Source organism: Siphateles boraxobius, unplaced genomic scaffold (assembly GCF_051911475.1).
Source record: "Siphateles boraxobius isolate OS27281-9 unplaced genomic scaffold, OSU_SipBor_1 55, whole genome shotgun sequence".
In the NCBI taxonomy this organism is placed as follows: Eukaryota; Metazoa; Chordata; class Actinopteri; order Cypriniformes; family Leuciscidae; genus Siphateles; species Siphateles boraxobius.
The window spans coordinates 7,499,248-7,527,041 of record NW_027509181.1 but is presented as its reverse complement, the minus strand read 5'-3'; the positions used below and the strand labels follow the sequence as shown (position 1 = coordinate 7,527,041).

Sequence of the window (27,794 nt, the reverse complement as noted above, 5' to 3'; positions counted from 1 at the left end):
TCCAGTAGTTGATGCCCGGCACCTTTTCCGGATGGTGGATGTGGAGGCATACGGGAAAAGCAGTGATGGTGGGACCCTCTGTGCCTCTGACTTTGGCATGGCCCTCCACCAGAGGACCCTCAACCTGCCAGAGGATGCACCTTTACCAGGAGCTGAAGACCTCCAGCCTGTGCCACGTGTTTGTGGGTGACGAGGCTTTTTCTCTGAAGAGGCACCTTCTCCAACCCGACCCAGGAAAACACCTCGACAGAGAGAAGCGTGTGTTCAATTACGTGCAAGGAGGATGGTGGAGTGCACATTTGGGATCCTTTCTGCCCAATGGAGACTCTACCACACAGTGTTTGGTGTCTCACCAAAAGTGGCAGATGCAGTGGTGAAGGCCACTTGCATCCTTCACAATTTCCTACGCTATTAGAATGCTGATGAAGAGGAAGGAAGTTGTGCCCCCCAGCCATTGGAGCCACAGTTTGACATGCAGCCCATCCAGCAAGTAGGCAGCAACAATACCTCTTGGGAAGCACTGGAAATTAGGCAAAGGTACACCACCTACTTCTCTCCAGCAGGTGAAGTTGCATGGCAGCATTCTGTCATCTAATGCCCCATAATTACTCCCACCACCATCAGGACCACTGCCATCAGTAACATCAGGACCATCACCAATTGTATCAAAAAAGGCTATTTTAAGAGCCACACATAACCTTAGAAAACGAGCATATTTCCTTTCACTAACAAGCTACACATTACTACTAAAATAAAAGGTAGTCTTAATCAAACGAGGAAAATAAATGACTGGGGAAGATGAATGCTTTTAATTAATATTTTAATGATACATTTTTAATGTCACATACAAAATTAATTATAAAATATATCTGCAAGCAGCAATTATCAGGGCCAAGCGCAAGACGTTAAAGGGTTGGTTGATTGCGATTTCACTTTTTTCATTTTAAATTGTGTGTAATGTTGCTGTTGGTGCATGAACAGTATCTGCAAAGTTGCTGCTCTGAAAGTTCAACGTAAGCAGAGATATCGTCTTTTAAAAATCAGGAAGTTTAATGCCTACAAAAACGACTCGAATGGGACTACAACGAGATACTCCCGGGTTTCATACGCAACTAACCCATATATTTACATTAACCCTCCTTCCGGAATATGCAAAAAAGGGGGCATGGCCATATTTCTGCGGCTTTGTCGAAGAGGAAGAGAAATAGTGGAGAGCAGTAGCCATGCCGTCAAAAGTGTGTTATTTTCACCCAGCTGTCAGGTCTTCTGTGTTTGGGCTTCCTACGGACGCTGTACTTCGTCAACAATGGCTACAATTTATGTTTGATTATGTTCCAGAAAATTACAATCGTAATTTAGCTCTATGTGCTGCGCATTTTACGGAAGACAGCTTCCAGAATCTCCACAAATTTAATGCCGGATTCAACAAGAAACTGTTACTAAAGCATGCAGCAGTTCCAACTTTAAAACCAGAGGCAGCAGTTGTTGGGCCAAAACCTGTAAGTAAGACTTAATAATTTTAAATGTATTTGCATGTATAATTTTAGACGTAGTGTTTTAGTTTCATCAAGGACGTAAACAAATGCCAGTGCTGGCTTTAGTAGCCACTTAGTTATGCTAAGAGAGTTATGCTAATAGACGTGTGTCTATGACAAACGCGTAGAAACATTTTGGACCTGAATTTGTAATTATGTACTAATTTTGTAAATGTATTTTCCATACTTTATGACGTAATTTTTCGATTTGATCAAGAACGTAAACCAATGCCAATAACGCTGTTTGTTTATGGTAGCCAGTTAGTTCGATGCTATTTTGTGTGTATAAGACATACGTGTATTAAGTTCAAAAAAAGTTTTGTAAGAGCCGTGTTTGGGGAGGTTCTGCTTGACTCTCTTCATCGCCGCTTTCTGGGTCTGATTCTGGCTCAAACTGATACGGCAGTATTGAGACCATTATTTACATTTGACCACATGCAACTTTCGCCCGTAAAGGAAATGGGCGTGAAGTTTCCGGAAAACGCGCGCTACGCAGTTTAGCCAATTGCAACACACCGGCCCAACTAACCAATCTGAGCCCATTGCCTGTTTCTGAGGCAGGGGTTTCATAGAATCAGGAAGTCAACCGGTCGTTCAAATTACAGAGAAAGCGGCTTACAATAAAGGTGAAATTAATGAAAAATAAGGCTTTAAAAACAAAACACGAAGACATGTTATATTACACCCCATAAACACAATCATGCAAAGAAAAAAAGCAGTAAACCACCCCTTTAAGACATGCCAACATGCTTGGGAGTGTAAGACCAACTGCAGCAAGGAGCAATTGAAAACATTGTAAGATGATTATAGGCAAAATAGCTGAATAATAATATATACAGTCAGTTATAATATGATTTAATGGTTTATCACTTTCAACCAATAGGTGGCGATATTATGAAATTGAAGTGGTATGGTCAAAGTGATGTGACAACGACACATACAAAGTTTGGTGTCAATATATCAAGGAATTGCAGAGATACAGTTTCAGAGTCATTGTGGCATCATGCCTTAACTTTGTCGCTGCGATATAGGAAAACGGTAACATCTATCGGCACGAAATCCACTTTTTGTCGACATGGTCTGGAGATGATATGATACGATTTTGGTGAAAATCGGACAAACGGTCTCGTTTGAAAAAGCAGGAATTGAACGAAAATCAAGATGGTAGACAAGATCTGCGGCCAAATATGGCAAACTAGTTATTTCTGTTCTCTGCATGACCCAAGAGATCTATTAAGACCAGTTTCATTGCAATAGGCTAATTTTTTCAAAATGTATTAGCATTTTTGGAAATTTCATTATAACTTTTGACCAAAAGGTGCCGCTGTCTCAAAATCTTTTGAGTACCTTCAGGGCATGGTGCTGATGGCACATCCTGAGTTTCGTAATGTTACACCAATGCATTCGTTAAGTATAAAATTTTATATCACAATACTGTATTGAAGTCAATGGCAATTTCATGTTTTGTTCTATTATAGCGTAGTCTGGCTATCACAAGACCAAGCTCAATCTTTTAAGATTGAACATTGGTCTGTGGAGTCTCCTCTGTATTTCTACTGCACAAGAGGCGTGATCAATGGGCATAGTTCAAATGACTCAATTGGATAGTCCTTCAACCAATCAGAGACACGAAAACTCCAGGCGATTTATGCAAGGTTGAGCAAAAAAACATGTAAGTGAGTGATATTTACACCCACTCGAGCGATTTGTTTGCTCGAGTTTGTCCACTTGTTTATCGACTTTTATGATTTTGGACAAAACGTTCAGAAGTTATAAGCAAAAATAGCTATTTTTCGCATCTCCGGACAAGCAGGTGGCACTGCGCCAAAATGCAGCATATAGCCTCAAGGGATGCTTGTGATGACATGTACCAAGTTTGGTCTGAATATGATAAAACGTTGCGGAGATACAGCCTTACTTTTGTTTTTGCAAGCACTACGTAAAATTAATTTGCATGGTATTCGAGAACGGGTTGATGAATCGACATGAATTCCATAACTTTTTGTTGGCATGGTCTGAAGATGATCTGATTCAATTTACGTGAAAATCGGAGCAACGGCCTAGGAGGAGTTCAAAAAAGTAGGTTTCTCTGACAATTCAAAATGGCGGACAAATTTATCATGACAGAAAGTGACGTTATAGGAATTGATTGATTGATTTCAATCAAACCGACTTGAGCCATTGAGTCACTGGAAAGCATAATTTGGTTTCTAGCCCTTATGGTTCAAAAGTTATTAGCATAAACATGAGTGAAAATTTGGACAGTTGGTGGCGCTAGAGGGATTGGGTTAGAGACTCCAAATTTGGAGTATGCATTTGTTAAGTATAGCATTTTACATCACAAAACTTTATTGAAGTCAATGGGAATTCCATGTTCTGTTCTATTATAGCGCCACCAAGAGGCAAAATCCCACAATTTTTTTCATATGTCCTCAGAATGAGCCAGCTATGCTCATAACCATAACCAGCTATGGTTCCAAACTTCTGATGGTGGTTTCGTCTCGATTGGACTAACGGTTTCAAAGATATTAGCAAATGTTTTTTAAGCGCTAAATCACAACGCTACACAAACCGTAAGGCGAAACCTAGCATGGGTGGTATCGTTGGACTAGGCAAGGATTCAGGAACCCAAGTAGATGACTCCTGTGAAATTCAGTCAACCACATCCAGAGTTATAAGCAATTGAAAATTTAATTTTACCACTAGGTGGCGCTGTTTTGAATCTTCTCAGGCTCCTTAAGAGCATCGTACTGATGACCCATACCGAGTTTCGTAACAATTGGTTCATGCGTTCATAAAATACAGCATTTTAGCACATAATTCAAAATGTCCGACAGCCAAATGGCCGATCTGGGAAAATTTGATATCAGTCGACTCGGTATGACAGCCTGAATCTAACGAGACTGATTTTATGATTTTTGGACAAATAGTTCAGTACTTATAAGGAAAAATAGGCATTTTTCGTATCTCCGGACCAGTAGGTGGTGCTGCGCCAAAACGCAGCATGTAGCTTCAGGTCATGCTTGTGATGACATGGACCAAGTTTGGTCTGAATACGATAAAGCGTTGCGGAGATACAGCCTTATGTCTGTTTTTGCAAGCACTACATAAAATTAATTTGTGCAGTATTCGAGAACGTTTGACGAATCAAGTTGAATTCCATAATTTTTTGTCAGCACTGCCTGGAGAGGATCTGGTTCAATTTTGGTGCAAATCGGACAAACCGTCTAGGATGAGTTCGCAAAAGTAGGTTTGTTAGACAATTCAAAACGGCGGACGTATTTGTATGACATAAAATGACGTCATGGAATGCAATCGAATCGGCATGAGCTCAGGAATCAGAGGAAAACAGAATTTTGTTTCTACCCATTATGGTTCAAAAGTTATTAGACTTAATGAGTGAAACTTTGGACAGGTGGTGGCGCTAGAGGGATTGATTTTGAGACGCCAAATTTGCTCTATTGACTTTTCAAACTGTCCTTTATCAGTGTGCCAAATTTCATAACTTTCCCGCAAGCGGTTCTATGGGCTGCCATAGACGCCCAGTTGGAAGAAGAAGAAGAAGAAGAAGAAGAAGAACCGGAACAGACACAATAGGTGCCTCCGCACCTTCGGTGCTTGGCCCCTAAAAATAAAGTTTTTGATTGTCACATATGTATTAATTTGTTTTGTCTATTTGAAAGTGAATTTTTGTGTTTGTGTCTGTCTGTATGTTTGTTTATGTATTAATGATACTGTGTTACTGATTGTTAAATTCTGCTTCATGTAAAATCTGTTGAAATTTGATTTTAACCTCGGATCGACTGCGTGGAGGAAGGTGTCTCAATGTCCCAGCTAAACTTAAAAGAAAATGCTCTTCCTCATCTGGCTTGCTATTAATGGCGTTCAGGACACCGTGCTGATGGTCAGTCGTATCTGCCTCAGCCCTTCTCTTTGAAGCAAGAGTACGGCGAGAAGTTTTAGGTGTGCAGAGTGGTGGCACATTACGGGAGTCAGGAGATCCAGGCTGTGTGCTCTCATCTGATGACTGTGGGGGACAAATCAGAAAATATATATAAGCTCTGTATATATACATACATATATATATATAGATAAAGTATACTACTACTAATAATCATAATTCTATCCTTTGACAAAAATAATAATAATTCCTTTCTTTGACAGAAATAATAACAATTGCCTTTCATTAAACATGTCATGTCATTCCTACAATTCTTTATACAGATATAGCAACACTTATTACACAATTAAAACAGATGTAAAAGCACTTTAACATTGAGGTTCACGTAGTATGCTACACTACCTCCACTGGTGTTACCATAGACTCAAAGAGAGCCACTACACTGACATCCTCATCACAAGATGTGGTCTGTCTAAAATTGCTAGAGGGGTCCCTGTCTGTGATGTATGGCCAGTAAGTTGACGATGGACATATATTTCCACCTCCAATGGCAGGTTACCAAATGAGAAAGCAATAGGGAATGACAAGATAATCACCAATTATCAAATTAAACTATTTTAAAGACCATCAAAGCAAAACAGAAGTAGCAGCCTATATAATTAAAACAAACAAACTCAATGGCTGTTGGCTCATTGTTCGAAGTGTATCCTATACGATAAGTCACTGTCAAATCAGTGGCTATTATTAAATCATATCACATGATACAATGTAGAAACTATTGAGCATACATAAACAGTTATTAAAAAAGAAGCTTAAGTTCATTCAACGCTGAAAAAGTTTCTGGGATCTGAGCAGCGTGCACTAATATTTTTAGTGGCGCTTTAACACACGAAACAGGAAACTCGTGAATATTCATGTAAGCTCACCGAAATGTCACCGAAAAGCTCAGACACCGTGAATAGTTCAGAACACCGGCCTCGCGCCGTTCTCTCACGGTCCTCTGCCTCGTCCTGCTTGACACAGTATACAACTTTAATTTTTAACTTGCATCACAAAAATAAACTACAGAAATATTTTTTTTGTCTCATTGAGAAATTTTAAGTGACATTAAAAAAAAAAATATATAGAAATTTTTGAATGAACCTATTTTTAACTTAAATTTTGTTTATTAACCATTCTCTCAATAAGAGAAAATAGTCGGTCCATTCTCTCCCTGCTTTCCTCTCCTCTCGTTAAAAATGTATGTATTCCCTAAGTACCTCGACCAGCTCATCGCCTCTTTTTCTCTTGGCTGGTGGTGGTCGTGGCTCCTCCTCATCTTCGTCATGCACCGCTGAACTTGGCCCTGGTGTGTTCTCAGGGAAGGAGGCAAGTTGGAAACGGGGTTTGGGGGAATGCCTCTGTCCCAACACCTCATCCATGCGGGCAAACCACTTCCAAGGTTTAGCACTCGCTTCTTTACACTTGAACTCCTACAGCAGAGCAAATAAACCATGCCTGTTAACAAAAACAACAACAGCATAATAAATTTCAGCAACGACGTGCCAATTAACTTGCTTACTTTGTATTTTTTTTTTAAGTACTTCCATTTTCTTCTGGCCTCTGTGGGAGTGGCCTGCCCCAGTAGGCCCATTTTCTTCAGAACTGTCCTAAAACAAGAGAAAAAGGAAAAACTTATGCAAAACATTAAGATGGGCGTAATCTTGACATAAGTGCAATCTTAACATTACAAAATATGACACAGCAGGACATGCATACATAAGTCCTCAAGTTAGGTTAAAATATTTGTAATGAAGCCGTGCATGACAGTACTACAAATAAACGAAAAAGTGAAAGACTAATGCCTTATCTTCTGGTTGTCTTATTGTTGTGGGCTTTGAATAGGGTGAGAACTATTTACTATAATACACAAGAGACTGAAGAGAGCCTAGTGGAAATAGGCCTTACCCCCAAGCCACACTGACCGAGTTTTCGTCCCCGGTAAATAAATGGTTGTAGATAGCCCTCATTTTAATAAATTCAGCGGTCCGCACCTGGAGCCCTAAAACAAAAGAAACTATTACAACAAGTTTTGCAAGCAAGGGTCCATCAGTTGTATCCCTAATTGCCCCGAGAAACGAAGGGCACATTTGAAGTCGCATTAGAATCTGGGTAGCCTTTGTCACTCCGCGGTGACGCAATCGGCCTTCGAAGGGTGCAGCCTTTGAATTGGGACAGCCTTTGTCGTGGCGATGTGACGCAATCGCACTTTAAATGCCTCTCCGGAGGACGCAGTCTCTGAATTGGGACAAAGCTCATGTTATAAACAGTCACTTGTCGACAACTAGTGGCATAACAATGTAATCGATACAATCGTTGTTTGAAGCACCAAGTTTTTTTTTTTTACAAAAGGTGAATTGCTCTTATGATCGCTACCGTAGACATCAGTGTTTATATCTGAACTATAAACTTTTATCCCAGTACTTTCCTTGATAATTTTAATATTTGCAACAGAAACAAAAATACTGTGTGGTTGAAAATAGGCTACTGTTTGTGAAGCTGTTTCATACCTACACATAATAACTGCTTTCTCAGCAGCAGCGCAAACACAGATTTGAATGTTCCGTTGTGATTTTGTCAAATGTTTAATAGACAGGGGCGAATTGTTGTTATTTAGAAATGAGATTGAGTGAGCGATAACCTATGCATATCTACTTCTAAGGTAGCTGTAGTTCATGAGGAGAAAAACAGAAGAAAGACTCTGCCTCACCTTTGATCCTATAACTTGATATTGTAGTCTTCATCTCATATAGACCACCTTGGACTTCAGACATATTGCTAGCATTTGGTCTTGGGGATGTTCTCCGTGACATTTTCACTTCAGTGTTCTTGCCTATTGGGCCTGGAGTCTGAGGCTGGCCCAAAGGCATTTGGAGATCAAGGCTCTGATCCTGTGATCCAACACTTCTCCTTCCTTCCGGGGATTTGGGAGTTTTCTCCTCAGGCTGAGGCTCTAAGAGAATTTGCTGGACAACCTCACCAGCACTGAACTTCTGAGGCGTTTTCAATGGTGTTCTCTTCTTCTGGGAGACATTAGTTAGACCTTTCTCTGTCAATGAATGGGTGATGGACTCTACAGATGGCATATCATCAACAGTTTTCTCTTCCTGACTTGCAGGAAATGAGCTCTGAGGGATAGCTGGTCCAGTAATATCTTCATCTAACAAGAATAAAAGATCCTCGAAATCCAGTTCTGGTCCACTTTTAACATCTGCAGCGGGAGCTTCCTCGTGATCAACCTGAGGTCTTGCAAGAGGTGTTTTTGGTAGATCAGATTTCCATGGTGATTTAGCAACAAGGTCCTTTTTCACCATTTGGAGGAGCTCAAAAAAAGGATCATTCTCAACAGATTGATCCACAGATGGTGGTAAATTTGACCCATCTTTTAAACAAGTGTCTGCAAGTATAGCACACATGATGATCATGGATATGAAATTATATTGTAGCAGAATTTGCAAAACTAAAAAAAAAACTTACAGTAAACATGTTGCAAAAATACATTTCATGATCACTAACCAAACGAATGCTTTGACTTCCTCTTGTCGTGAACGGGTGTGCTTTTTTCCTGCTGGTTTTGCAAAGCCTATAGGATGACAGAACCAAAATTTAACTAAATAAATAAATGATAAATTAACAAAAAATACCCATAATCTGTTTCACAAGACTCACATCAACTACACACCTGAACTGTTTTGTCTTTTCCAGCTGTCGGTGTCTTGGGAGGTGGGTACTCAAACCTAACAATGACAAGTTGAAACCACACAAAACAAATTATTCTCAAAACAAGGATTCTCCAAGAAAGAAAATTTACATTTTTTTTCATAATTATAATACAAATCAGAATCACCTGTAAGAACGATCAATGATTGTAATGCGATCACCATGCTTTAACCGTTCAGATTGATTGAGAACTTGTCCATTAATACATGTGGGGTTCCCAGAGCTTAAATTGGTCAAAATTAGCTTAAACAAGAGAGAGACAATAAATGAACAGCATGCCATGTGTTCTTATATGCAAAGTAACAGTTTAAGGAAACAAAGGATAAAGTCAAACTTATAGTGTTATACCACAACATAATTACCTCGTTGTTCTCATTCAGCTCTATTTTACAGTGCTCATCAGACACCTGTGGCAGCTGAATACGAATATCACAGTCCAACTTCCTATAAATGTAGAGTCCACATTAAAACGGCTTCTTTGCACATTTGCATATACGGCCCATTTGGTGAATGAGAAATATTAAACTATGATGCATGTGGTGTATTTATTTATTTAATGCCATATCAGCAACAATGGCTATTCATGGAAAAAAAATCAACAGTATTTCAACTTTTTGATTACAATATAATTTCTATGCATTGTTTTTAATGTGGTGTAAGTTGATATTCACAGATGCATCTCCCGTGCATTTCTTGTTTCACCATAAATTATTCAAATAGATTAAAATATAATTCTATCAATGGCTTCTTGCATTAGCGCCTTTTTGCAGGTAACATTTTGTTTTTGTTCATTGATGTCTAGAACATTTCAAATAATTACAGTTACAGCAAGACGAAAGATATATGCACCACACAATCAAGTACATTATTTATTTGTTGTTCAAGATTTCCTTTTTTGAATTATACACATTAAACGTGCGTATTTAAACAAATAAGTTTAATTTGTCACCTTTTCACTCTTGTCCACTTTCATAAACCACTATTACATACAGATGCTTGAATCTGATTGTTTGACGAACGTTCTAAAGTGTGCAAATTATTATTTTCAGGGAAACGCATGGGTAAAGTAGTTCCAGGCAGATCTTGACCGCATTAATCCGGCGGATTACAGTTCCATATCACTTCGTGTATTTAACTGCAATGACGGGAAATAGGATACAATTCATAAGAAGAAGAAAAAAAAAATGACAGACAAGTTCTAGCCTTACTGGAGGCAGGGCTGGAGAGCACACAGATCATGTCTGGCACAGGGCACAAGTGTGAAACAAGCCTGAGAAGCTACTGGGTACCTTCGGCAAAAGAAAGAAATGGAGCGTGGTCCTCTCAGGAAACAAAAGTTCAAACGAAAATCAAGCCAAGGATCACCAGGAAAAAAACAATCAATGGAAACTGTCAGTTTAATTTTAATAAACAAGTAGGCCTATATAGGCCTAGTCCTATCTATAATCAAAGAATTAAACTGAATATATGAATACATTGATAGTCCTGCTGCACGGGTTTTCGTTATTATTGCAGATAAGTGTTTATATTGGGACTATTTTACACTGGTTTGGGTCGCACCACAGGGTATATACAGAAATCCTGGAGGTAAATTCAATACCTTTTAATACCATTTTTAAAACCTTCTCAATATTTTTTAAAACCAACACAGTTGGTTGCAGTTTTGACTTCTAAAGTGTTTAGAATTCGACCCAAATCCAAAATTTCACTGCAATATACAGTGAAAGTCCAAAGTTTCAATACTGCTCAACACCATCTGTTATTCATGATTAATATTGCATTGCATATAATGTGTGCTGGTCAACTAGTCTAAAATTAAGAAACCCCTAGAAAACAGTAAAAAAAAACAACAACAACAACAACAACAACAACAACAACAACAACAACAAAAAAACAGGAACATTGTGTGTACTTGTAATTTATTTTAAATTGTCTACTTTATTATTCCAATATCCAAATTTGATACTAAATCCCACAAGGAAATGGGGTTCTATTTGTGACACTGTCTTTGCATTTGAACACTGCACATTTTAAACAGGACTCGCATTAGCAGAATAAACGTTAGCCAGTACAAACGAATTTATAGCAAAACAGTTGACACTGAATAGACATGAGTCCTGTCACAGGACCAAAATAGCAAAACGAATCACTTATTCGAACTTATACTTGATATTCTTTTTAGAATAAGACGAATCCGACAAATGAGTCCAGTGTTAACGGTGTAGTACAGTGTCCATCATTTAACAAATTTTAAAAACACGGATGGATAGGCTAATACAAATGCTTTCTGACATTTTGACAGAAAAAGAACAAAAGTTAAACGTAGCCCGTCAATTTTCATTTTACAATTATCTTCTCTCTCTGTGTGCGCGCGTCAGTGTCTGTGAGAGAGAGAGCTCGCACAGAACTGATACAACAGTACTTTTTAATAAGTAACTAACGCGCTCGATGTCACCGGCGCCAGTAGCGCCCCACTCGACTGTGCGAAGGAGGATAGTTCAAATTGTATTGGTCGCTTTGTAAACAGTTGGGCGGTACTTCCACCGGCACCATCGAGCGCGACGTGATGACGTAGTTCAATGTGATGATTTAGTTCCCTGCGCATTGCAGATCAGCTCAATCCGAACAATTGTAATTAAAAAGTATATATATATATATATATATTTTTTTTTTTTGTTGTTGTTAAAATGACCTATCGTTTCGCTATATAAGACCTTCTTTCCTCAGCTGCGATCGTGCACAGCCGTTTCAAGCACTTCAAAGACCTTGGAAACATTGATTTGGACTTCAAAACAGTGGTTGCCATTGAAGTCCATTAATCGAAGAAAAAATCCAGAAATGTTTTCCTCAAAAAACTTAATTTCTCTTCCACTGAGGAAAGCAAGACATGGATATCTTGGATGGCATTGGGGTGAGTGAATTATAAGCAAATGTTTATTTTGAGGTGAACAAATCCTTTAAGCATAGTTCCTTTATGTGGTGGGAACGGCGGCGCTGTAAGTAACCATGAATGAATGACGGAGTATTTTAAAATAATCCATGCGATCACTCCCGTGTGATAATCGAATCCAGATTAAGTTAACTCAATACAATATTTTAACTTTCCACATCCACCCCAGCCCGTTTACCTTCAGGTGTCAGAAGTACCGTGACTACTGTACACTGTCCTCGCTTAAATCCGTCAGACGGCAGGTCGCGGGAGTGGAACTTAAGCCCCTTTCACACAGTGCGTTGATCCCGGGAAATTGCTGGGAAATTGCCAGAACACCTACTGTGTGAACACAAACACGACCCGGGATTGATGCCGGGGACCTAGTAACATTGCCGTGTTCAGTCCCGGAACACTCGCTGTGTGAACAAAAGCCGTGATCATCAATGATCGTTCGCCAGCGTGAAACGGTACGTAATGCGCTAGTTTATGATCGAATCAGAGAAAACGGGATTTTTACGGGTTGTGTTTTAACGCACTCTCTGATTCCGGAATATCACTGGCAGTGTGAATGAACCAAAGTCAAACGAACCCGGGTCAAATCCCAGGTCACTTTATCTGTGTATTTTCTGTAATCTCTGTGTGAAAGCCCCCCCCCCCTCCTTAGTTAGGTTTATATAGGCCTATGTGTCACTGGAACATTTAAAATTCAAAACTCTATTTTACCTTTAAAAGAGGTCCGATGAGGCACAATATAATAATTCTGTACATAATTTGTAGGGCTGGGAAAAGATTAATCGCGATTAATCGCATCCAAAATAAAAGTTTGTGTCTACATGAATGATATCTGTGTGTGTAAATTTTTGTATATATATAAATACACATTTGCATGTATGTATTTAAGAAATATTTGTTATTTATATATAAAATATTTAAATGTATATATACTATAAATTATATATAAATATATACAGTATATACATGCAAATATTTCTTAAATATACACGTGCATATGTGTGTGTATTTATATATACAAAATAATTATACACAGTACACACACATAGGCCTATATCATGTAGAAACAAACTTTTATTTTGGATGCGATTAATCTTTTCCCAGCCCTAATAATTTGACAACTTATTATTAGGGAGAATGGCACAGGAGATTCACCTTTTTCTCGACTAATTTGGTCTAGGCCTATATTACTTTTGTATTGCTTTTGTATATTAACATGCTTTAGACATTTTATTTATACTAGTAGCCTATTGTGAGGATTTTTCACGACCCAGATTTTTTGGTGCCCCCCCAAGCACTTGGTGCCCTACTCACAGTGCGTGATGTGCGTGTGCGGAGCGCCGGTGTTGTGCCGAATTTCGACCCCCTGCCAAATTATTACCCCCCTCGTTGAAGTCAGTACCTGATTGCCTAATCCTAACCCCACCAATAATCCTAACCCCTCCCCCACAACTAATCCTAAACCTACCAATGCTAGGGGGGTAGTAATTTGGCGGGGGTCAAAATTCGGCACAACACCGGCCCTGAGACTGGTTGCGACACGCTTTGATGTCGCCGCTATGGCTGTCACGTGGTTCATGTAAGCCCCAATAGTTCCAAAACATACGCGGTTGTCATGTTCTTCTATGGGACAGACAGCAGCGATGCATTATTGAACGGTAAATATAAAATAAAACACACACCCAAGTACTTTTTAAGCTGTTATTGCATTTTGTTAATGTCAGTTTTGCATTTGGAGTGGCAGGGTGACAACGAAATACTGTATATTCTGTCACAGCTGACGAAGTCGCGCTAGCTAAATAGCTAGCAGGCAGGGCTTGGAAATTGGTTGAAACAACCAACATAAAATATAAATAATTATGCTGTGCATGTACAAATGAAGACCAGTATAAGCATCGCAAAGGGCCTCTGATACAATATAGACAGTTGACAATTCAAAAGAGGTCGATATTTCAGAAACTTACGTTAACGTTACCTCTGGAACAACTCGACGCACAGCATTCAACACTCATAACTCAGACAACACGTCACATAATGAAAAGTTAGTATATCCCAAAAATTCAATTAAATAAAAGTTGCTTTAAAGGTGGTAGCGATTCATTACATTGATTATTACGTTGACACTTAAATGGCTTGCATATAATAGCATTTTTTTTTTCTGGGGAGTAGCAGAAACGCCATTAATACGTTTTTGTGTTTATTTTTGGAGGGAAATGGGGTGCTCCCATAACGAAGAATACATTTACAGCACAGCAACGACCATTTGCAGCAAATTTCAGTAAATATGATGGAGAGACGGCATTAACGTTAACAGTGTGGTCAGTTGAAATGAAACTGGAGATATGGTTACTGACTGGAATAATTCATAACATTAACGTGACTGTTAACGGGATTCATTTCAGTATATACTGTACACAGTAGCCTACATCGAATGCATGTATTATAACCTACACCTACTTGGACATTTGCCTACACCTACTTGGACATTTGCTACTGTGTACATACTGTACACAGTAGCCTACATCGAATGCATGTATTATAACCTACACCTACTTGGACATTTGTCATGACTTCTGTTATTTTGACTCTACTCCTGTAGCCTACATAATTTGAAATTAAATGAGAAAAAAAATATCTATATCTATATACAAACCACTATTGCTATTCAAATTGTTATTCTTACACAACATTATGGAAGAAGCTGGATGATTATTTTGCTCATCCGACAAATTATGCAAATTAGGGAAAAGATAATTTTATATTTTTATTGCATTATGATACAGTATAAAGCTCAGCCATACGTTCTGCTTTTCTTTGATGTTCAGGATTTTTTATACTGTCATAGAGGTGTAAATTAATTTTCACGTTTTAGTATTGAGGTCTTATTTGTGGGGGTGCTGCTGCTGCGCTTATTTGCTTTATATCCAGATGTATACTATTTCTAATATTCTGACCACCTCATGTATGTATGCAACATCACATTTAACTATGTTAACTATACCTCCGTATTTACACATTTCTGACTTGTAGCTAACGTTAGTTCCCTTTCGAGAGGTCTCTCCTATTGCGTAAGTAGCTTACGCTATGGGAAAACTCCTTTTCTCGAGAATATTGAAGTCTTTATGTAAAACGCATTGCAGCTGCACAGCTGACAGCAATGAACGAAGGAAGCTCGGTCATTGGCTGTGCTGCGGCAACTTGCTCGAACCAATGACGGGGCGACTCTGGATGCGCGACCAATGAGCGCGCTTCGCGCCCGCGCGCGTCAGAGCCCGCCATGATGGGCGTGGCCAAGAGCTATTTATTGGGCGTCCCGTCATGAGAGTTCTTTAGATTTAATCTCCTTCAGCGAACACCTTCCTCGCTGGATCCTCCGGATTATTGAAGCCGTCGCCGCTGTCGAAAAGCATACCAGCGGGATTGCTACGAGGACGTCGGCACCTTCAGCCGCCTTCGAACGCCATCCTACTGAGCCATCCGGCGTGCCACACACGCAAGTATCTTTGCATCTGTTCGCCCCGCGACATTTGTAAAAGAGCAAATTTTCCAAGGCGTTGTTTCAAATGCCTTCCTGCGCGTCGTGCAGAGACCTTCTCCCGGACGGGGATCGTAACATCCTCTGCGCTCGCTGCCTGGGCCGGGACCACGCAGAAGCTGCTTTGACCAAGGGCGGATGCCCGGAATGTGACGACCTGGGTCTCTCCGCACTGCGGGCTCGCCTCGCCGCTTTCGCCGTGAGCGAGCCCATCGCCGCCACCCCTCTGTTTGAGCCGCGCACTAAGAAAAAGCGCCGCTCACAGAGGCTTCCTGAACCGGAGCTCAGTGACGTCACGCCGAGCCAGTCTCCGCGCGCCTCACCGCCGCTCTTGCCTTCCCCACCGCCGGTTCAGTTCACCCAGCCGGACCCACACCCCTCTAGCAGAGCGGTGGGCCTTGTGACTTTCGGCGCGTCCGAGGACGATGGGGGAATGGATGACAGCTTGTCCATCGACGCTGCATCGGACGACTGGCCGGGCTCCACTCTCGACCCCGCCCCGTCGACGCTAGCTAGCACGAGCGGGGGCTCCACCATGGACACAGAGATTATCCGCGTCCTCTCGAAGGCCGTAGAGGACCTCGGGCTCGATTGGTCTTCTTCCGAAGAGCCAACCCGAAGCCGACTGGATGAGTGGTTTCTGCAGGGGCGCCAGCAGGCCCCTCGGCAAATGCCTTCTCCCTTCTTCCCGGAAGTTCATGACGAACTCACCAAATCATGGAAAGCCCCCCACTCTGCGCGTCTGAAGCCTTCTTTTTCTTCGTCGCTCTCCTCTGTGGACGGCGCGAAGGAAAGAGGCTACGAGGGGACGCCGCCCCTCGAGGAGGCCGTGGCCAATCATCTCTGCCCGCCCTCCACCACCGGATGGAAAGCCAAAGCTTCCCACCCCTCGAAGCCCTGCCGCACTACTTCTGCTCTCGCCGGTCGCGCCTACGCCGCCGCCGGCCAAGCTGCATCAGCGCTTCACTCAATGGCGGTACTTCAGGTGTTCCAAGCTAAGCTTCTCCGCTCTATGGACGAGTCTGGCCCCGAACCCGAAGCCTTTAAGGACCTACGCAGCGCAACTGATATAGCTCTGCGAGACACGAAGGCCACCGCCCAGTCTATTGGCCGCGCCATGGCTAATTTGACTGTTCTCGAGCGCCATCTGTGGCTGACTCTGACGGAGATGAAGGACGCGGATAAGGCGCCGTTTCTCGACGCGCCTATCTCCACCAGCGGGCTGTTTGGACCGGCGGTTAAAGGTTTCGCCGAACGCTTCACTGAGGCCCAGAACGCTTCACAAGCTATGCGCCATTTCCTGCCCAAGCGCTCCAGCTCATCGCAGAGCAGACAGAGACCGCCACGGGCTAGAACAGCTCCCACCGCCTCTCAGCCCGCGCCTCAGGCTGACGCTCGACGCCGCTCGCGCTCCCACAACCGCAAGCCGCCTCCTGAGCGACGGGGTCCTCGGCCCAAGATTGTGCTGAACCCTGTGCCTCGAAAGCCGTCCTAGCCACAGGAATAAGAAGAGAGAGTGCGTGTCTCGCAAAAGCCGGACCACTCTCTCTGCAAAAGATCAAACATTACCCAGTCCCCTTACAGGCGGCTGGAAATGTCCATACAGCAGTCAATGGGCCAGTCACAGAGCTCGCTCACCTGCAAACAAACGCCGTTTTTACGGCAACGCACAGAAAACACAAAAAGAGTCAAAATTTTCTGCCTGTGTCACTAAGGGTTCACATGTACACAAAGTGTGCATTCCCAGATACTGTCAAAACAGTGCCAAATTCATTCCCAGCTCAGGCTGCGCGCCCCATGAATGTAGATCAAGTGCCTACGGTCATGTACGCACCACTACACACAAACACTGTTCACACAGTTATGAATTCATCCCCAGTAAAAGCGGGAAACATTATAAAAGTGACGCGTGTGCCTACCACTGTTTATGCACCCCCACTTATAAACACTGTCCTTACAGTGTCAAACACAACCCCAGCTCAGGCTGCGAGTTTTACAGACATAGCGCGCTGTTGTAAGCACACACGCGCCCATTCACTCAGCTGCTCAGCGCGCGCCCGCGCCTCTGAGAGCTACGAGCTCAGGCGATTCGCTGGCCGGGTCCCTACGTCACAGCGGCCCGCCCCTAGCCTGTATTCAGCCCATATCTGTACACGCAGCGGCATGGGAAAACATTCCAGATATGCCGAAATGGGTATTGAATATAATAAAGCACGGATACTCGCTCCAGTTCGCTCGCAGACCACCACGTTTTACGACTGTGGTCGAGACGAAAGTGAGAAAGGAGTGTTCACAGGTTCTACGCACCGAGGTGCACAAACTAATAGAAAAGGGCGCTGTGGAAACTGTTCCCCCCTCTATGAGCGAGGCAGGTTTTTACAGCCGCTATTTTCTCGTCCCGAAAAAGGATGGTGGTCTCCGCCCCATCCTAGATCTCAGACACCTGAACAAAGCACTAATGATTCGCTCGTTCAGAATGTTAACAACCAAGCATATCCTCGCGCAAGTACGCCCAGGAGATTGGTTTCTCTCAGTGGATCTGAAAGATGCTTACTTTCACATTCCAATAGCGCCTCATCACAGGCCGTTTCTGAGATTCGCTTTCGAGGGACAGTCTTACCAGTACACAGTACTTCCGTTTGGCCTGTCCCTGGCTCCCCGTACATTCACGAAATGTATGGACGCAGCACTTTCCCCTTTGAGACAAAGAGGAGTGCGAATACTGAATTATCTCGACGATTGGCTGATCCTAGCACAATCAGAGAGTCAGTTAATAACACACAGATCTTGGATTATCAGCCATTTACAATGCCTGGGTCTAAGAATCAATTTTGCAAAAAGCAATTTTGCAATTTTGCGACGCGCCCCCGCCAAGCGATTTCAGAGGATGCTCGGTCTCATGGCCTCAGCATCGGCCGTACTCCAGCTAGGATTGTTGCAAATGCGCCCTCTCCAACGCTGGCTCAAGAGCCGCGTCCCTACTCACGCGTGGCGTTCGGGCCATTTTTTAATCAGAGCGAACCACGGCTGTATAAAAGCCCTGACGCACTGGAAAGCCGCCGACTGGTACCAGTCAGGCGTGAGTCTGGGTGTGAACACAAGGAGAAAGATGATAACGACAGATGCCTCCAAAATAGGTTGGGGGGCCCTTTACGAGGGCAGGCCTGTCTCCGGCTTTTGGTCAAACCCGGAGAAGCCTACACATAAACTGTCTGGAGATGAAAGCGGTTGCTTTGGCTCTCAGAGCCCTGCTTCCACATCTAAAAAACGAACACGTCCTGGTCCGAACGGACAACATGACGGTAGTGTCGTACATAAATCGCCAGGGGGGACTCAGGTCGAGCTCCATGCATTCAATGGCCAGGAGACTTATTTTATGGTCCCAGCACAACATACGCTCGCTGAGAGCAGCGCATGTGCCAGGCGCCCTGAACCAGGGGGCAGACATGCTATCCAGAGACAAGATTCTCCCCGGAGAATGGGCTCTCAACCCGCTGACGATTCAATGGTTAACGAAAACCTTTTGCAAAGCGGAGATCGACCTCTTCGCCTCCAAGGAGAACGCGCACTGCTCTCTCTTCTTCACGAAGAGCACGGACGCGCTCGCCCAGAGCTGGCCGAGCCGCCCCTTATATGCCTTTCCCCCGATCGCGATGCTGCCACAGGTCATCAGTCGGGTCAGGGAGGAGAAAAACGCAGTGCTTCTGATAGCCCCACTCTGGAAGAACCAAACATGGTTTCCAGATCTGATGCAAATGCAATCTGCACCACGGCCGATTCCACTGAGGCCAGACCTCCTCAGTCAGGCCAGCGGGATGATATTTCATCCCCGCCCCGACCTGTGGGCCCTTCATGCATGGCCCCTCAACGGGTTCCCAGGAACCTCACGAGCGGAGCGCTAAAAACCATCGCTGAGGCGCGGGCGCCCTCCACGAGACGCTTATATGCCCAGAAATGGAAAGTGTTCAGTGACTGGTGTAATGCCAAGGGCCTGAACCCTGAGACATGCGAGATTACGAACGTACTCGCTTTTCTACAAGGGCTTTTGGAGGCGGGCCGCACCCCCTCCACGCTCAAAGTATATGTGGCGGCCATCACAGCGTCACACAACCCTGTAATGGAACGTCAATTGGGAAGAAACGACCTAATTATTCGTTTCCTAAGGGGCGCTAGGAGGATGAACCCCTCACGCCCCCCCTCAGTGCCGATCTGGGACCTAGCTACTGTCCTAGACGCTCTTAAAGGGCCCCCGTTCGAACCACTCTGAACCGTGCACCTTAAACAGCTCACGCTCAAGACTGCGCTCTTGCTGGCACTCGCCTCGGTCAAGAGAGTGGGCGACCTGCACGCGCTTTCGACTAGCGCCGCTTGCCTAGAATTCGGACCTAACGACTGCAGGGTCGTCCTTAGACCGAAACATGGGTATATTCCTAAAGTGCTCACCACTCCCTTCAGAGCACAGGTTATCTCCCTAACTGCGCTATCGTCTCCAGCAGACGAACACGACGCTAATCTACTCTGCCCCGTTAGGGCTCTCAGAGTGTATTTGGAGCGTTCTGCCCTATTCAGACAGACAGAACAACTGTTTGTATGCTTTGGCGGCCGTACGAAAGGTTCCGCCGTCTCAAAGCAGAGAATCTCTCACTGGATAGTTGAGGCTATAGCGCTGGCTTATGAAACTAAGGGACTTCAATGCCCCTGGGGAGTCAAAGCACACTCCACCAGGAGTGTGGCTTCTTCCTGGGCATGGTCGAGCGGAATTCCGATCGAGGATATTTGTGCGGCGGCAGGCTGGGCCTCACCGTCCACATTTATCAGGTTCTACAACCTACAGGTCCCGACATTGCATTCCAATGTACTATCAGCATGATACTAGTTGAACTACGAGTTCGTATCCAGATTATGTATGTCCTAGTGCCACACTGAGCGCCTTCTAGCCGCTCTATATTTTTCCCACATATAAAGCTCGCCTCTGCCGGCTAGTTGGATGATAACTTTGCTTTTCAGCTCAGGCACCTGCCTCTGGCTATCATAAGGCGAAGTTCAGCACGCACAGCGTTTTGCATGGTGTTCCCATAGCGTAAGCTACTTACGCAATAGGAGAGACCTCTCGAAAGGGAACGACTCGGTTACTAAACGTAACCTCGGTTCCCTGAGAGGAGGGAACGAGTATTGCGTAAGCTGCCGTGCTTGTGCTTGGTTAGTTCGCTTCAGTCGTTTTAACCCAAAGAACTCTCATGACGGGACGCCCAATAAATAGCTCTTGGCCACGCCCATCATGGCGGGCTCTGACGCGCGCGGGCGCGAAGCGCGCTCATTGGTCGCGCATCCAGAGTCGCCCCGTCATTGGTTCGAGCAAGTTGCCGCAGCACAGCCAATGACCGAGCTTCCTTCGTTCATTGCTGTCAGCTGTGCAGCTGCAATGCGTTTTACATAAAGACTTCAATATTCTCGAGAAAAGGAGTTTTCCCATAGCGTAAGCTACTTACGCAATACTCGTTCCCTCCTCTCAGGGAACCGAGGTTACGTTTAGTAACCGAGTCGTTAAGTGTTGATCACGTACGCTAGCTGCAATGAACTATTATCTTCCAATAAACATTAACTAAAGTTGGCTACATAAATTACAACTACTGACTCATGAGAGTACGGCTAATGCGTTAATATGTAAAACATACAGTAATTTCATCAATTTAAAGGGTAACTAAACACTAAAACAACTTTTTTTAGTTAATTATCTGTAAGAATGGAGCTTCATAAATGCTGTTCATTGATTCGAGTACATATTTTGACATTTGGGTATAAAGTGTTTTAATTTTCAAATATATGGTGTAAAAACGTCTGAGTGCTGCCCTCTTCAGGTTAAACTGATATCTCCTGCAGTAGGGGTACTCTCTGATGTAGAATACTCTCTGACGTCACTCTGTCACGCCCTTGGTGCGAGCTCACCACGCCCTTGGCAGTCCCTGGTATAAAAGCATCTGGTTCCGTCAAAACTACTGTAGCGAGTCAGGAGTTGGAATTACGATCGTATTGAAAATGATCAGGATAGAGTTATATTATATGGCTAACCCATATATTAGCATCTAGTTAGCATAGCATTTATATAGTTATTTAGATTATTTCATGTAGCCTAGGTAGTTAATCTCATCTATTGCTCCAGTGTGCAACCTGCATTTTACGTGGGATTGCTTCTCCAACGCAATGGAGGTGGAAATGGGCTTCTCCACACACCACGCGCTGCCAAACGCTGCTCTTCATACCTCTTCCTGCATGAACTCCACCACCGCAGCGTCATGATGTAAGTGAGCATATATTTTTAATCACAATTTATGTTCCTTCTTATTAGGCTAAAGTTAATCCTCTGGTGTCGACAAACGCGCCGGCGCGATTTGCTGATTATTTTTTTCACATAGCAGCAAAATATAATGAACGTAATAATAATAATAATCCTGGAAAAAAAATACCTCAAAATGACTGAATATAAGAATAATCGGATGCCGATCGCGATGCGGGAGTTAAGACCGCAGTTTGAGCTGGTGTCCACAGACAATTCACCCTCCTCCACTTCAGGTGAAGGTGGGGGAGAAAAGTTCTCGACTTCAAATGACCGCTCTGTTGCAAAGCTACTTGCGTCACTCCATTTTAGCTAGTTTGACAGCAGCTGTCACTGCAGGTCTCAGGTGCACGCCCCCCCCCCCCCCTCCCCCTCCCCCTCCCCTCCCCCTCCCGCTCAGCCCTGGGTTCGTCCCCTCTATCTCCGCTGGGGTCTGCCCACTTTTCCAGCATTTTTCAAATATTGCCAGTGGGTGGAGTCCGGCTTTGACCGGGGTTTAGTTACCCTTTAACAGAGAGCGTACTTCGGAATAACTGAAAATGAATGGGGTTCAGTGCTGGAACTATCAGTGTTTGGAACTATCGGCTGCTCCATGAGACGCGTTACTTCCGCATTCCAAAGTTCCCATGGCGGTCTATGGGAGTGTCGCAACTCTGTTTTTCAACGGCTCTGTGATTGGCCTTACGCATCTGTCAATCATCCCCGCTATCCTATTGCATGCAGAGGGAATTTGAAAGACAACCCATAAAGTTTATCCCATAGTTTGCAAAAAAAAATTAATTCAAAAAATTTAATACCTCGTAAAATGACGATTAATACCTTTTAATTGCCTTAACTTTTACTAATTTGATTTACTACCTTTTAATATTTTTTAAAACCCCGCAGGTTCATTACTCAAAGCTTCAGTAACAACGACCTCGCCCCCATGAGCGTGCGTGTTTTGATGTCCAGGAGTTATTGTTAAAGAAATTGCAGTGGCTGTAACATTTCTATCGTAAAGAAGGCCAAATATTAAAGGGATGATCTTCCGTGGGTCTGCCATTAATGAAGTAGAAAGAGCAAAAGTATGAAAACGTTGGCGGTTTCTCACAAATGTGTTTCTCAAATACACACAAGAGAAATGCATAAACTACTGCTGCGTTTAGAACATTAATTACGTAATTTAACATGCACCATTTCACATGTACTGCATTGTGTCACACATTAAGCATGTGCCTGCAAAGAACTCAATGGTGATTGAACGGTAAATGCAACAGGTAACGTTACACTGTTAAGTATTTGATTAAAATATAAAATAACAAGCAACTCGCATTTTCAGCGTGTTCACACATTACAATAATGCTTTTATTAATGCATTTGTCAGCTCCAGTTTGGATCCAGCCTATTATGAAGACTTCAGATGCCCAACACCAGATGCCCAAGAAAACTGATTCGCTGTCACTGGATGTCATTCATAAAGGCAACCAGTAGTCGGAACGCCCACTAGCGACCCCATCGCCAGCCACTGGCGACATGCAGCGCAGAAGACGCTTGTACGCGAACAGGGCTTTAAATACGCATGACATATCAGCGCGAATTTAAAACAGTTTGAACGGGTCAGAGTCATTGGCTGCTGAAGACTTGGGTCTACCATTTCTGTGAGCTTAGGGGGGTGTACCGTTCATAGATTAGGCTACCACCAGTTAACATGCCATAGATCAGCTTATTCAGCACATTTATTTAGTCCTTTTTTGTATAACCTATAGAAATAATATATTTAAATTATAGTTTTATGAAAATTTAGTTAAAAATAAAATTGCCTGGTTTTTCTCCACTCATGCCTTTTTGCAAATAAACACATTATTGGACATTCTAGCTTTAACATCAAAGCATTAACATTTTTGTTGGGAAATCAGTTACAGTGGAGGTAACCAATCAATGCAGGTTTAAGATACAGACCACTGTAATCAATATCTGTCTTTGGAAAACAATGTGAGCTTTTGTTGTGCTTACATTTACGGCTATAGCAAGCAGGTATGCCAAATAAATATATTTAATTTATAATTTATGCAGTGAAGACTGTAAAGTGTTTGATAACTTTATTCAATTTCTGTTTATTTCCTGACATCAGCAGTGCAGTATTGGTATCAGTGATACTGGCCTTCATTCATAAAAGATTCCATTAAACAATTATTTAAAATATACTGTCTTTATGTTGTTTCTACATTAATTTGGAGATTAACTGTGAAATTATTACATTATAAAATATATTAAAAACAAGCTATCTTGTGCAATTATAACAACATTATCCCAATATAAAAACACAAATACACTGAGTGAGCAAACATTTAGGTGAGATTTGCAATGGTAATTGAGCAATGTTTAAATATGAATAAAAGCCTTAGTTAAATATGTCATAATGTAAAGTGATCTCTTCAGGAGAAATTAATGATTTCCTAGACTTTGAATGGATGGACAAAAAAAATAATAATATTAATTGACAGTAGGCCTATTTATGATAATATGACAGTAGGCCTATACTGTATATGGCAGTTCTTCAGTGGTATTGAAAATCGATACATTTCAAGGTATAGCATTAAAATAGTATCGTGACAACACTAGTGTAGGGTGCCACCATTTTTTTTTTAATTTCCAAAGGGTGCCTTGACTGAAAAAAGGTTGGGAAACACTGCCCTAAGCACTCGTGGACTTGCTCTGAGTCCGCACTTTCGTGACGAAACGCCGCTTTGACTGTCGGGAAGAAGTCTGCTGAGAAGCTCGCATCAGTGGGAGCTATAGGCAAAAGTGTGCCCTCGCAAAAGTGCGCATCGAGGACGCTCGCGAGCACCCTTCTGAGACCTATAATGACATGGGACACTCTACGGTCGCACGTAATTAACGGACACGCGGCAGGCATTTAGTCCACAAGACCGAAACAAGTGCATATGAAGCGTGTCATTTTGGACAGGGCCTGTATCTGATTGCCTAATCCTAACCCCTCCCCCACAACTATCCTAAACCTACCAATACTAGGGGGGTAATAATTTGGCGGGGGTCAGAATACGCTTATTTCACGCAGCCGTTATTTTGAAACCGAAAGCGAGGCTCCGGTGGGAAGAAAACCGGAAGTGTCGCCTCTAATCATAGGAGAGTCGCGAATGCGATGGCGTATTGTTGTGTTTAATGTAGAAATTAGTTATTCTAAAAATGTACATACATTTATTTAATACTTTAGACTATATACAGTGAAATTCATTTATAATTTTTTTTCTCCAGAAAGTAAAAAAAGAGGCAGGAACGAACTATATCTACATATCCTATATTGGATATTAACATCCAATAGTGTAAATCGCGGCAGCAACTTCAGGTTGGTAGTTCAAGGCATTGTTGTTTATCTTTACTTCCGTGGTTCTTCCCACCGGAGCCTCGCTTTCGATTTCAAAATAAGGGCTGCGTGAAATAAGCGTGGGCTATTCGGCACAACACCTGCTATCTAACACATTCAGAGAGGTTGCACCTAGAGACCTGCGCGGGACGGATTTTTCTTGCAAAATCGTGCGGGTAAACGTATAAGTATTTTTTTTTTAATACATTGCATATTCTGCCTGCTACGCCGTTATTTTTTCACTTGCTCCCTTGTTGAATATAAATTTAAAAAAAAGAAACGGAAAATAAACAAATGTTTCGTTTTATTTCCGTTTAATTCAATGGATGAACAAGGAACTTAGAACATAGAAATACAGTAAAAAAAGTAAGAAATGTAAATAAATAAAAATATACCATAATAATTATAGTATAGCCTAATAAATTATATAATAATAATAAACCTGGATTTCTTGACACTTTCGACTGACTTGCCGTAAACGTCAGGGAAGTTTGGCTTTTCAAAACGGTGCACACATGACGCTTCAGACCTGAAGTTCCAGACTTGTGCCCGCTGTATGTGAGTATTTTGCTGCATTTGTCACAGCTCGCAAAAGGAAGGTGCTTTACATCGCTGTCGCGTACTACTGAAAAACATTTCCAAATCTCAGATTTTCCTTTGTTTGGTTTTCTAGTTTTGCATGTTCCTTTCTTTAATAACCAACTAATATCTGTAGCACTAAACGATCCACTTGAGTCATGGCGCAGACATTTTGCCTCTGTGTGGTAGGCTTGGCTGTTCTGCGCCTATGAACTACGCGAGAGTTAGCTTCCGAACTTGTGCCTGTAAATCGTTTTTATTTTAGTTGTTGCTTGTGCATTAGATAAATAACGGTTTATTTGTTTCTAATTTTATTTTGTTCTATATTTTCCCGCAACCCGCACACAATAATATCTTGCCGCCCGAACCCGCATTCACCCATCAAATATTGTCCCGCGCCGCACTCGGTTGCGCTGGGTCCCGTGGTAGTCCCGCGGTCTAAAGGCAATTTCCCCCCAACCTTTATCCATTGTTTTTGTTTTTCTCGTTCCTCACTGTACATTAACAGCATTAGAGTTGAAAATATTCATAGCCATCATGACAAAAATTAGAAATATATGAGAAAAATTTGCGTGGTGCCCCTGGGCACTTGCCCAATTGTCCATATATATAATAATATACTAAATGCTAATATAAAAATACATATATAATATATAATATGGACCTATGCAGCCATGCAAACCATAATTATAAAATGTGTTACTGACCTTCCGAACAGAAAGGATCCTTTCAAGGGAAATTCAGTGCCATCTTCTCCATTACTTTTGATCACCACTATCTTCCCAAGCAAAGGCATTTTTAAAAGAAATGACCTTGTTTAGCAAACACAAAAGACAACATTTTAAAAGTCTATCCACTGTCACAGGTCACAAATTTGACACATGCCAACAAAACCGAATTTGCAAAGTTCATTCAATGTGGTCTGTGAAGTTCAATTGATCATCAATTACAAGTCCAAGGTTCTGACCTTGATGGATGAGTCTAGCTGAATCTTGAAGTTGTGATGAAATGTTGGGTGCTTACCCAACCCGGAACCACAAGCAGAGGTTTTTGCAGGGTTTTTTTTGCAGGGATTTCAGGGTTTTTCCCGCTCAAAACGAGGTCGAAAACACCTGATAATGTATTTTTTTTATAAGATAATTAAATGATTATTTTTTGTAGACCATCATATAACCTACTGTGTTTCCCACAATATTTTTAAAAATAGAGGAACTCGGTAACTCTAGGCGGGTCCAGGGGCACTTTCATTTCAAAATCTTAATTTTTTTAAATTTAGTTATTTATTAAAAAAAAATTATCAGGGCATTTGTCCGGTTGGGCAAGAACAATTCTTTCACTTGTCCCTTCAAAAAAAAGCGTTAATGTCGAGCCCTGATATGTTTTCCTTGAATTACGTTGTTGAAAACGAAAGTAAAAGAGTGACGCACGTTGCGTTTTACCGTGATGAGAGTTCCGTGTCTTTATTAAACTCAACACATCATAGGCTAATGATTTTCTGTCATTCACCCCTCGATTAAAGGTACAATATGTAATAATTTTTTAATAAAATATCCAAAAATCACTTGCACAGTGTGATACATTTCCTTGTACGCCTGTCACTAACGTAATATCCGCGTTATCCCTGGTTTCCGCTCGTGGAGTACGAGGCTACTACGAGCATAGTAACCATGGCGACAGACGTGGACAACTACAACAACAGTGTTACGTCTAACTGCTGCAGTTGTTTCTTTCGAACATTATGGACGATGGCAAGTAGACTTTGGGGAAAAAGGAGTACTAAAACGAGGATCAATATCAGCGTGGCGTTTTCGAGATGCCGAGAGCTCCACGTCCGTGATAAACT

General features: G+C 42.4%; 3 protein-coding genes across 4 annotated transcripts in view; 1 reads left to right on the top strand and 2 right to left on the bottom strand.

Annotated features, from left to right (window-relative positions):
* LOC143714735 (uncharacterized) overlaps positions 1-27,531 on the bottom strand; it is a 96,380-nt gene extending 68,849 nt beyond the window's left edge. Inside the window, exon 1 of the mRNA XM_077206127.1 lies at positions 27,379-27,531. The gene's annotated coding sequence lies outside the window, so the exon portion shown is untranslated. The remainder of the gene's footprint in view (positions 1-27,378) is intronic.
* LOC143714734 (uncharacterized) lies at positions 804-27,585 on the bottom strand. 2 transcript variants are annotated; one of them, XM_077206126.1, is made up of 12 exons: positions 26,919-27,585; positions 26,659-26,763; positions 9,558-9,639; positions 9,323-9,438; positions 9,158-9,212; positions 8,992-9,058; positions 8,186-8,872; positions 7,384-7,477; positions 6,998-7,085; positions 6,696-6,908; positions 6,363-6,446; positions 804-5,562 (listed from the first exon to the last, which is right to left on the bottom strand). In XM_077206126.1, the coding sequence occupies exons 2-12, from the start codon at positions 26,745-26,747 to the stop codon at positions 5,275-5,277; spliced, it is 1,863 nt and encodes a 620-aa protein (XP_077062241.1). In that variant the 5' UTR covers positions 26,748-26,763; positions 26,919-27,585; the 3' UTR covers positions 804-5,274. The 2 variants fall into 2 exon arrangements, with proteins under 2 accessions (XP_077062241.1, XP_077062240.1); XM_077206125.1 differs by having other exon boundaries at positions 6,363-6,449; positions 26,919-27,574.
* LOC143714737 (uncharacterized) overlaps positions 25,884-27,794 on the top strand; it is a 33,194-nt gene continuing 31,283 nt past the window's right edge. Inside the window, exon 1 of the mRNA XM_077206129.1 lies at positions 25,884-25,930. The gene's annotated coding sequence lies outside the window, so the exon portion shown is untranslated. The remainder of the gene's footprint in view (positions 25,931-27,794) is intronic.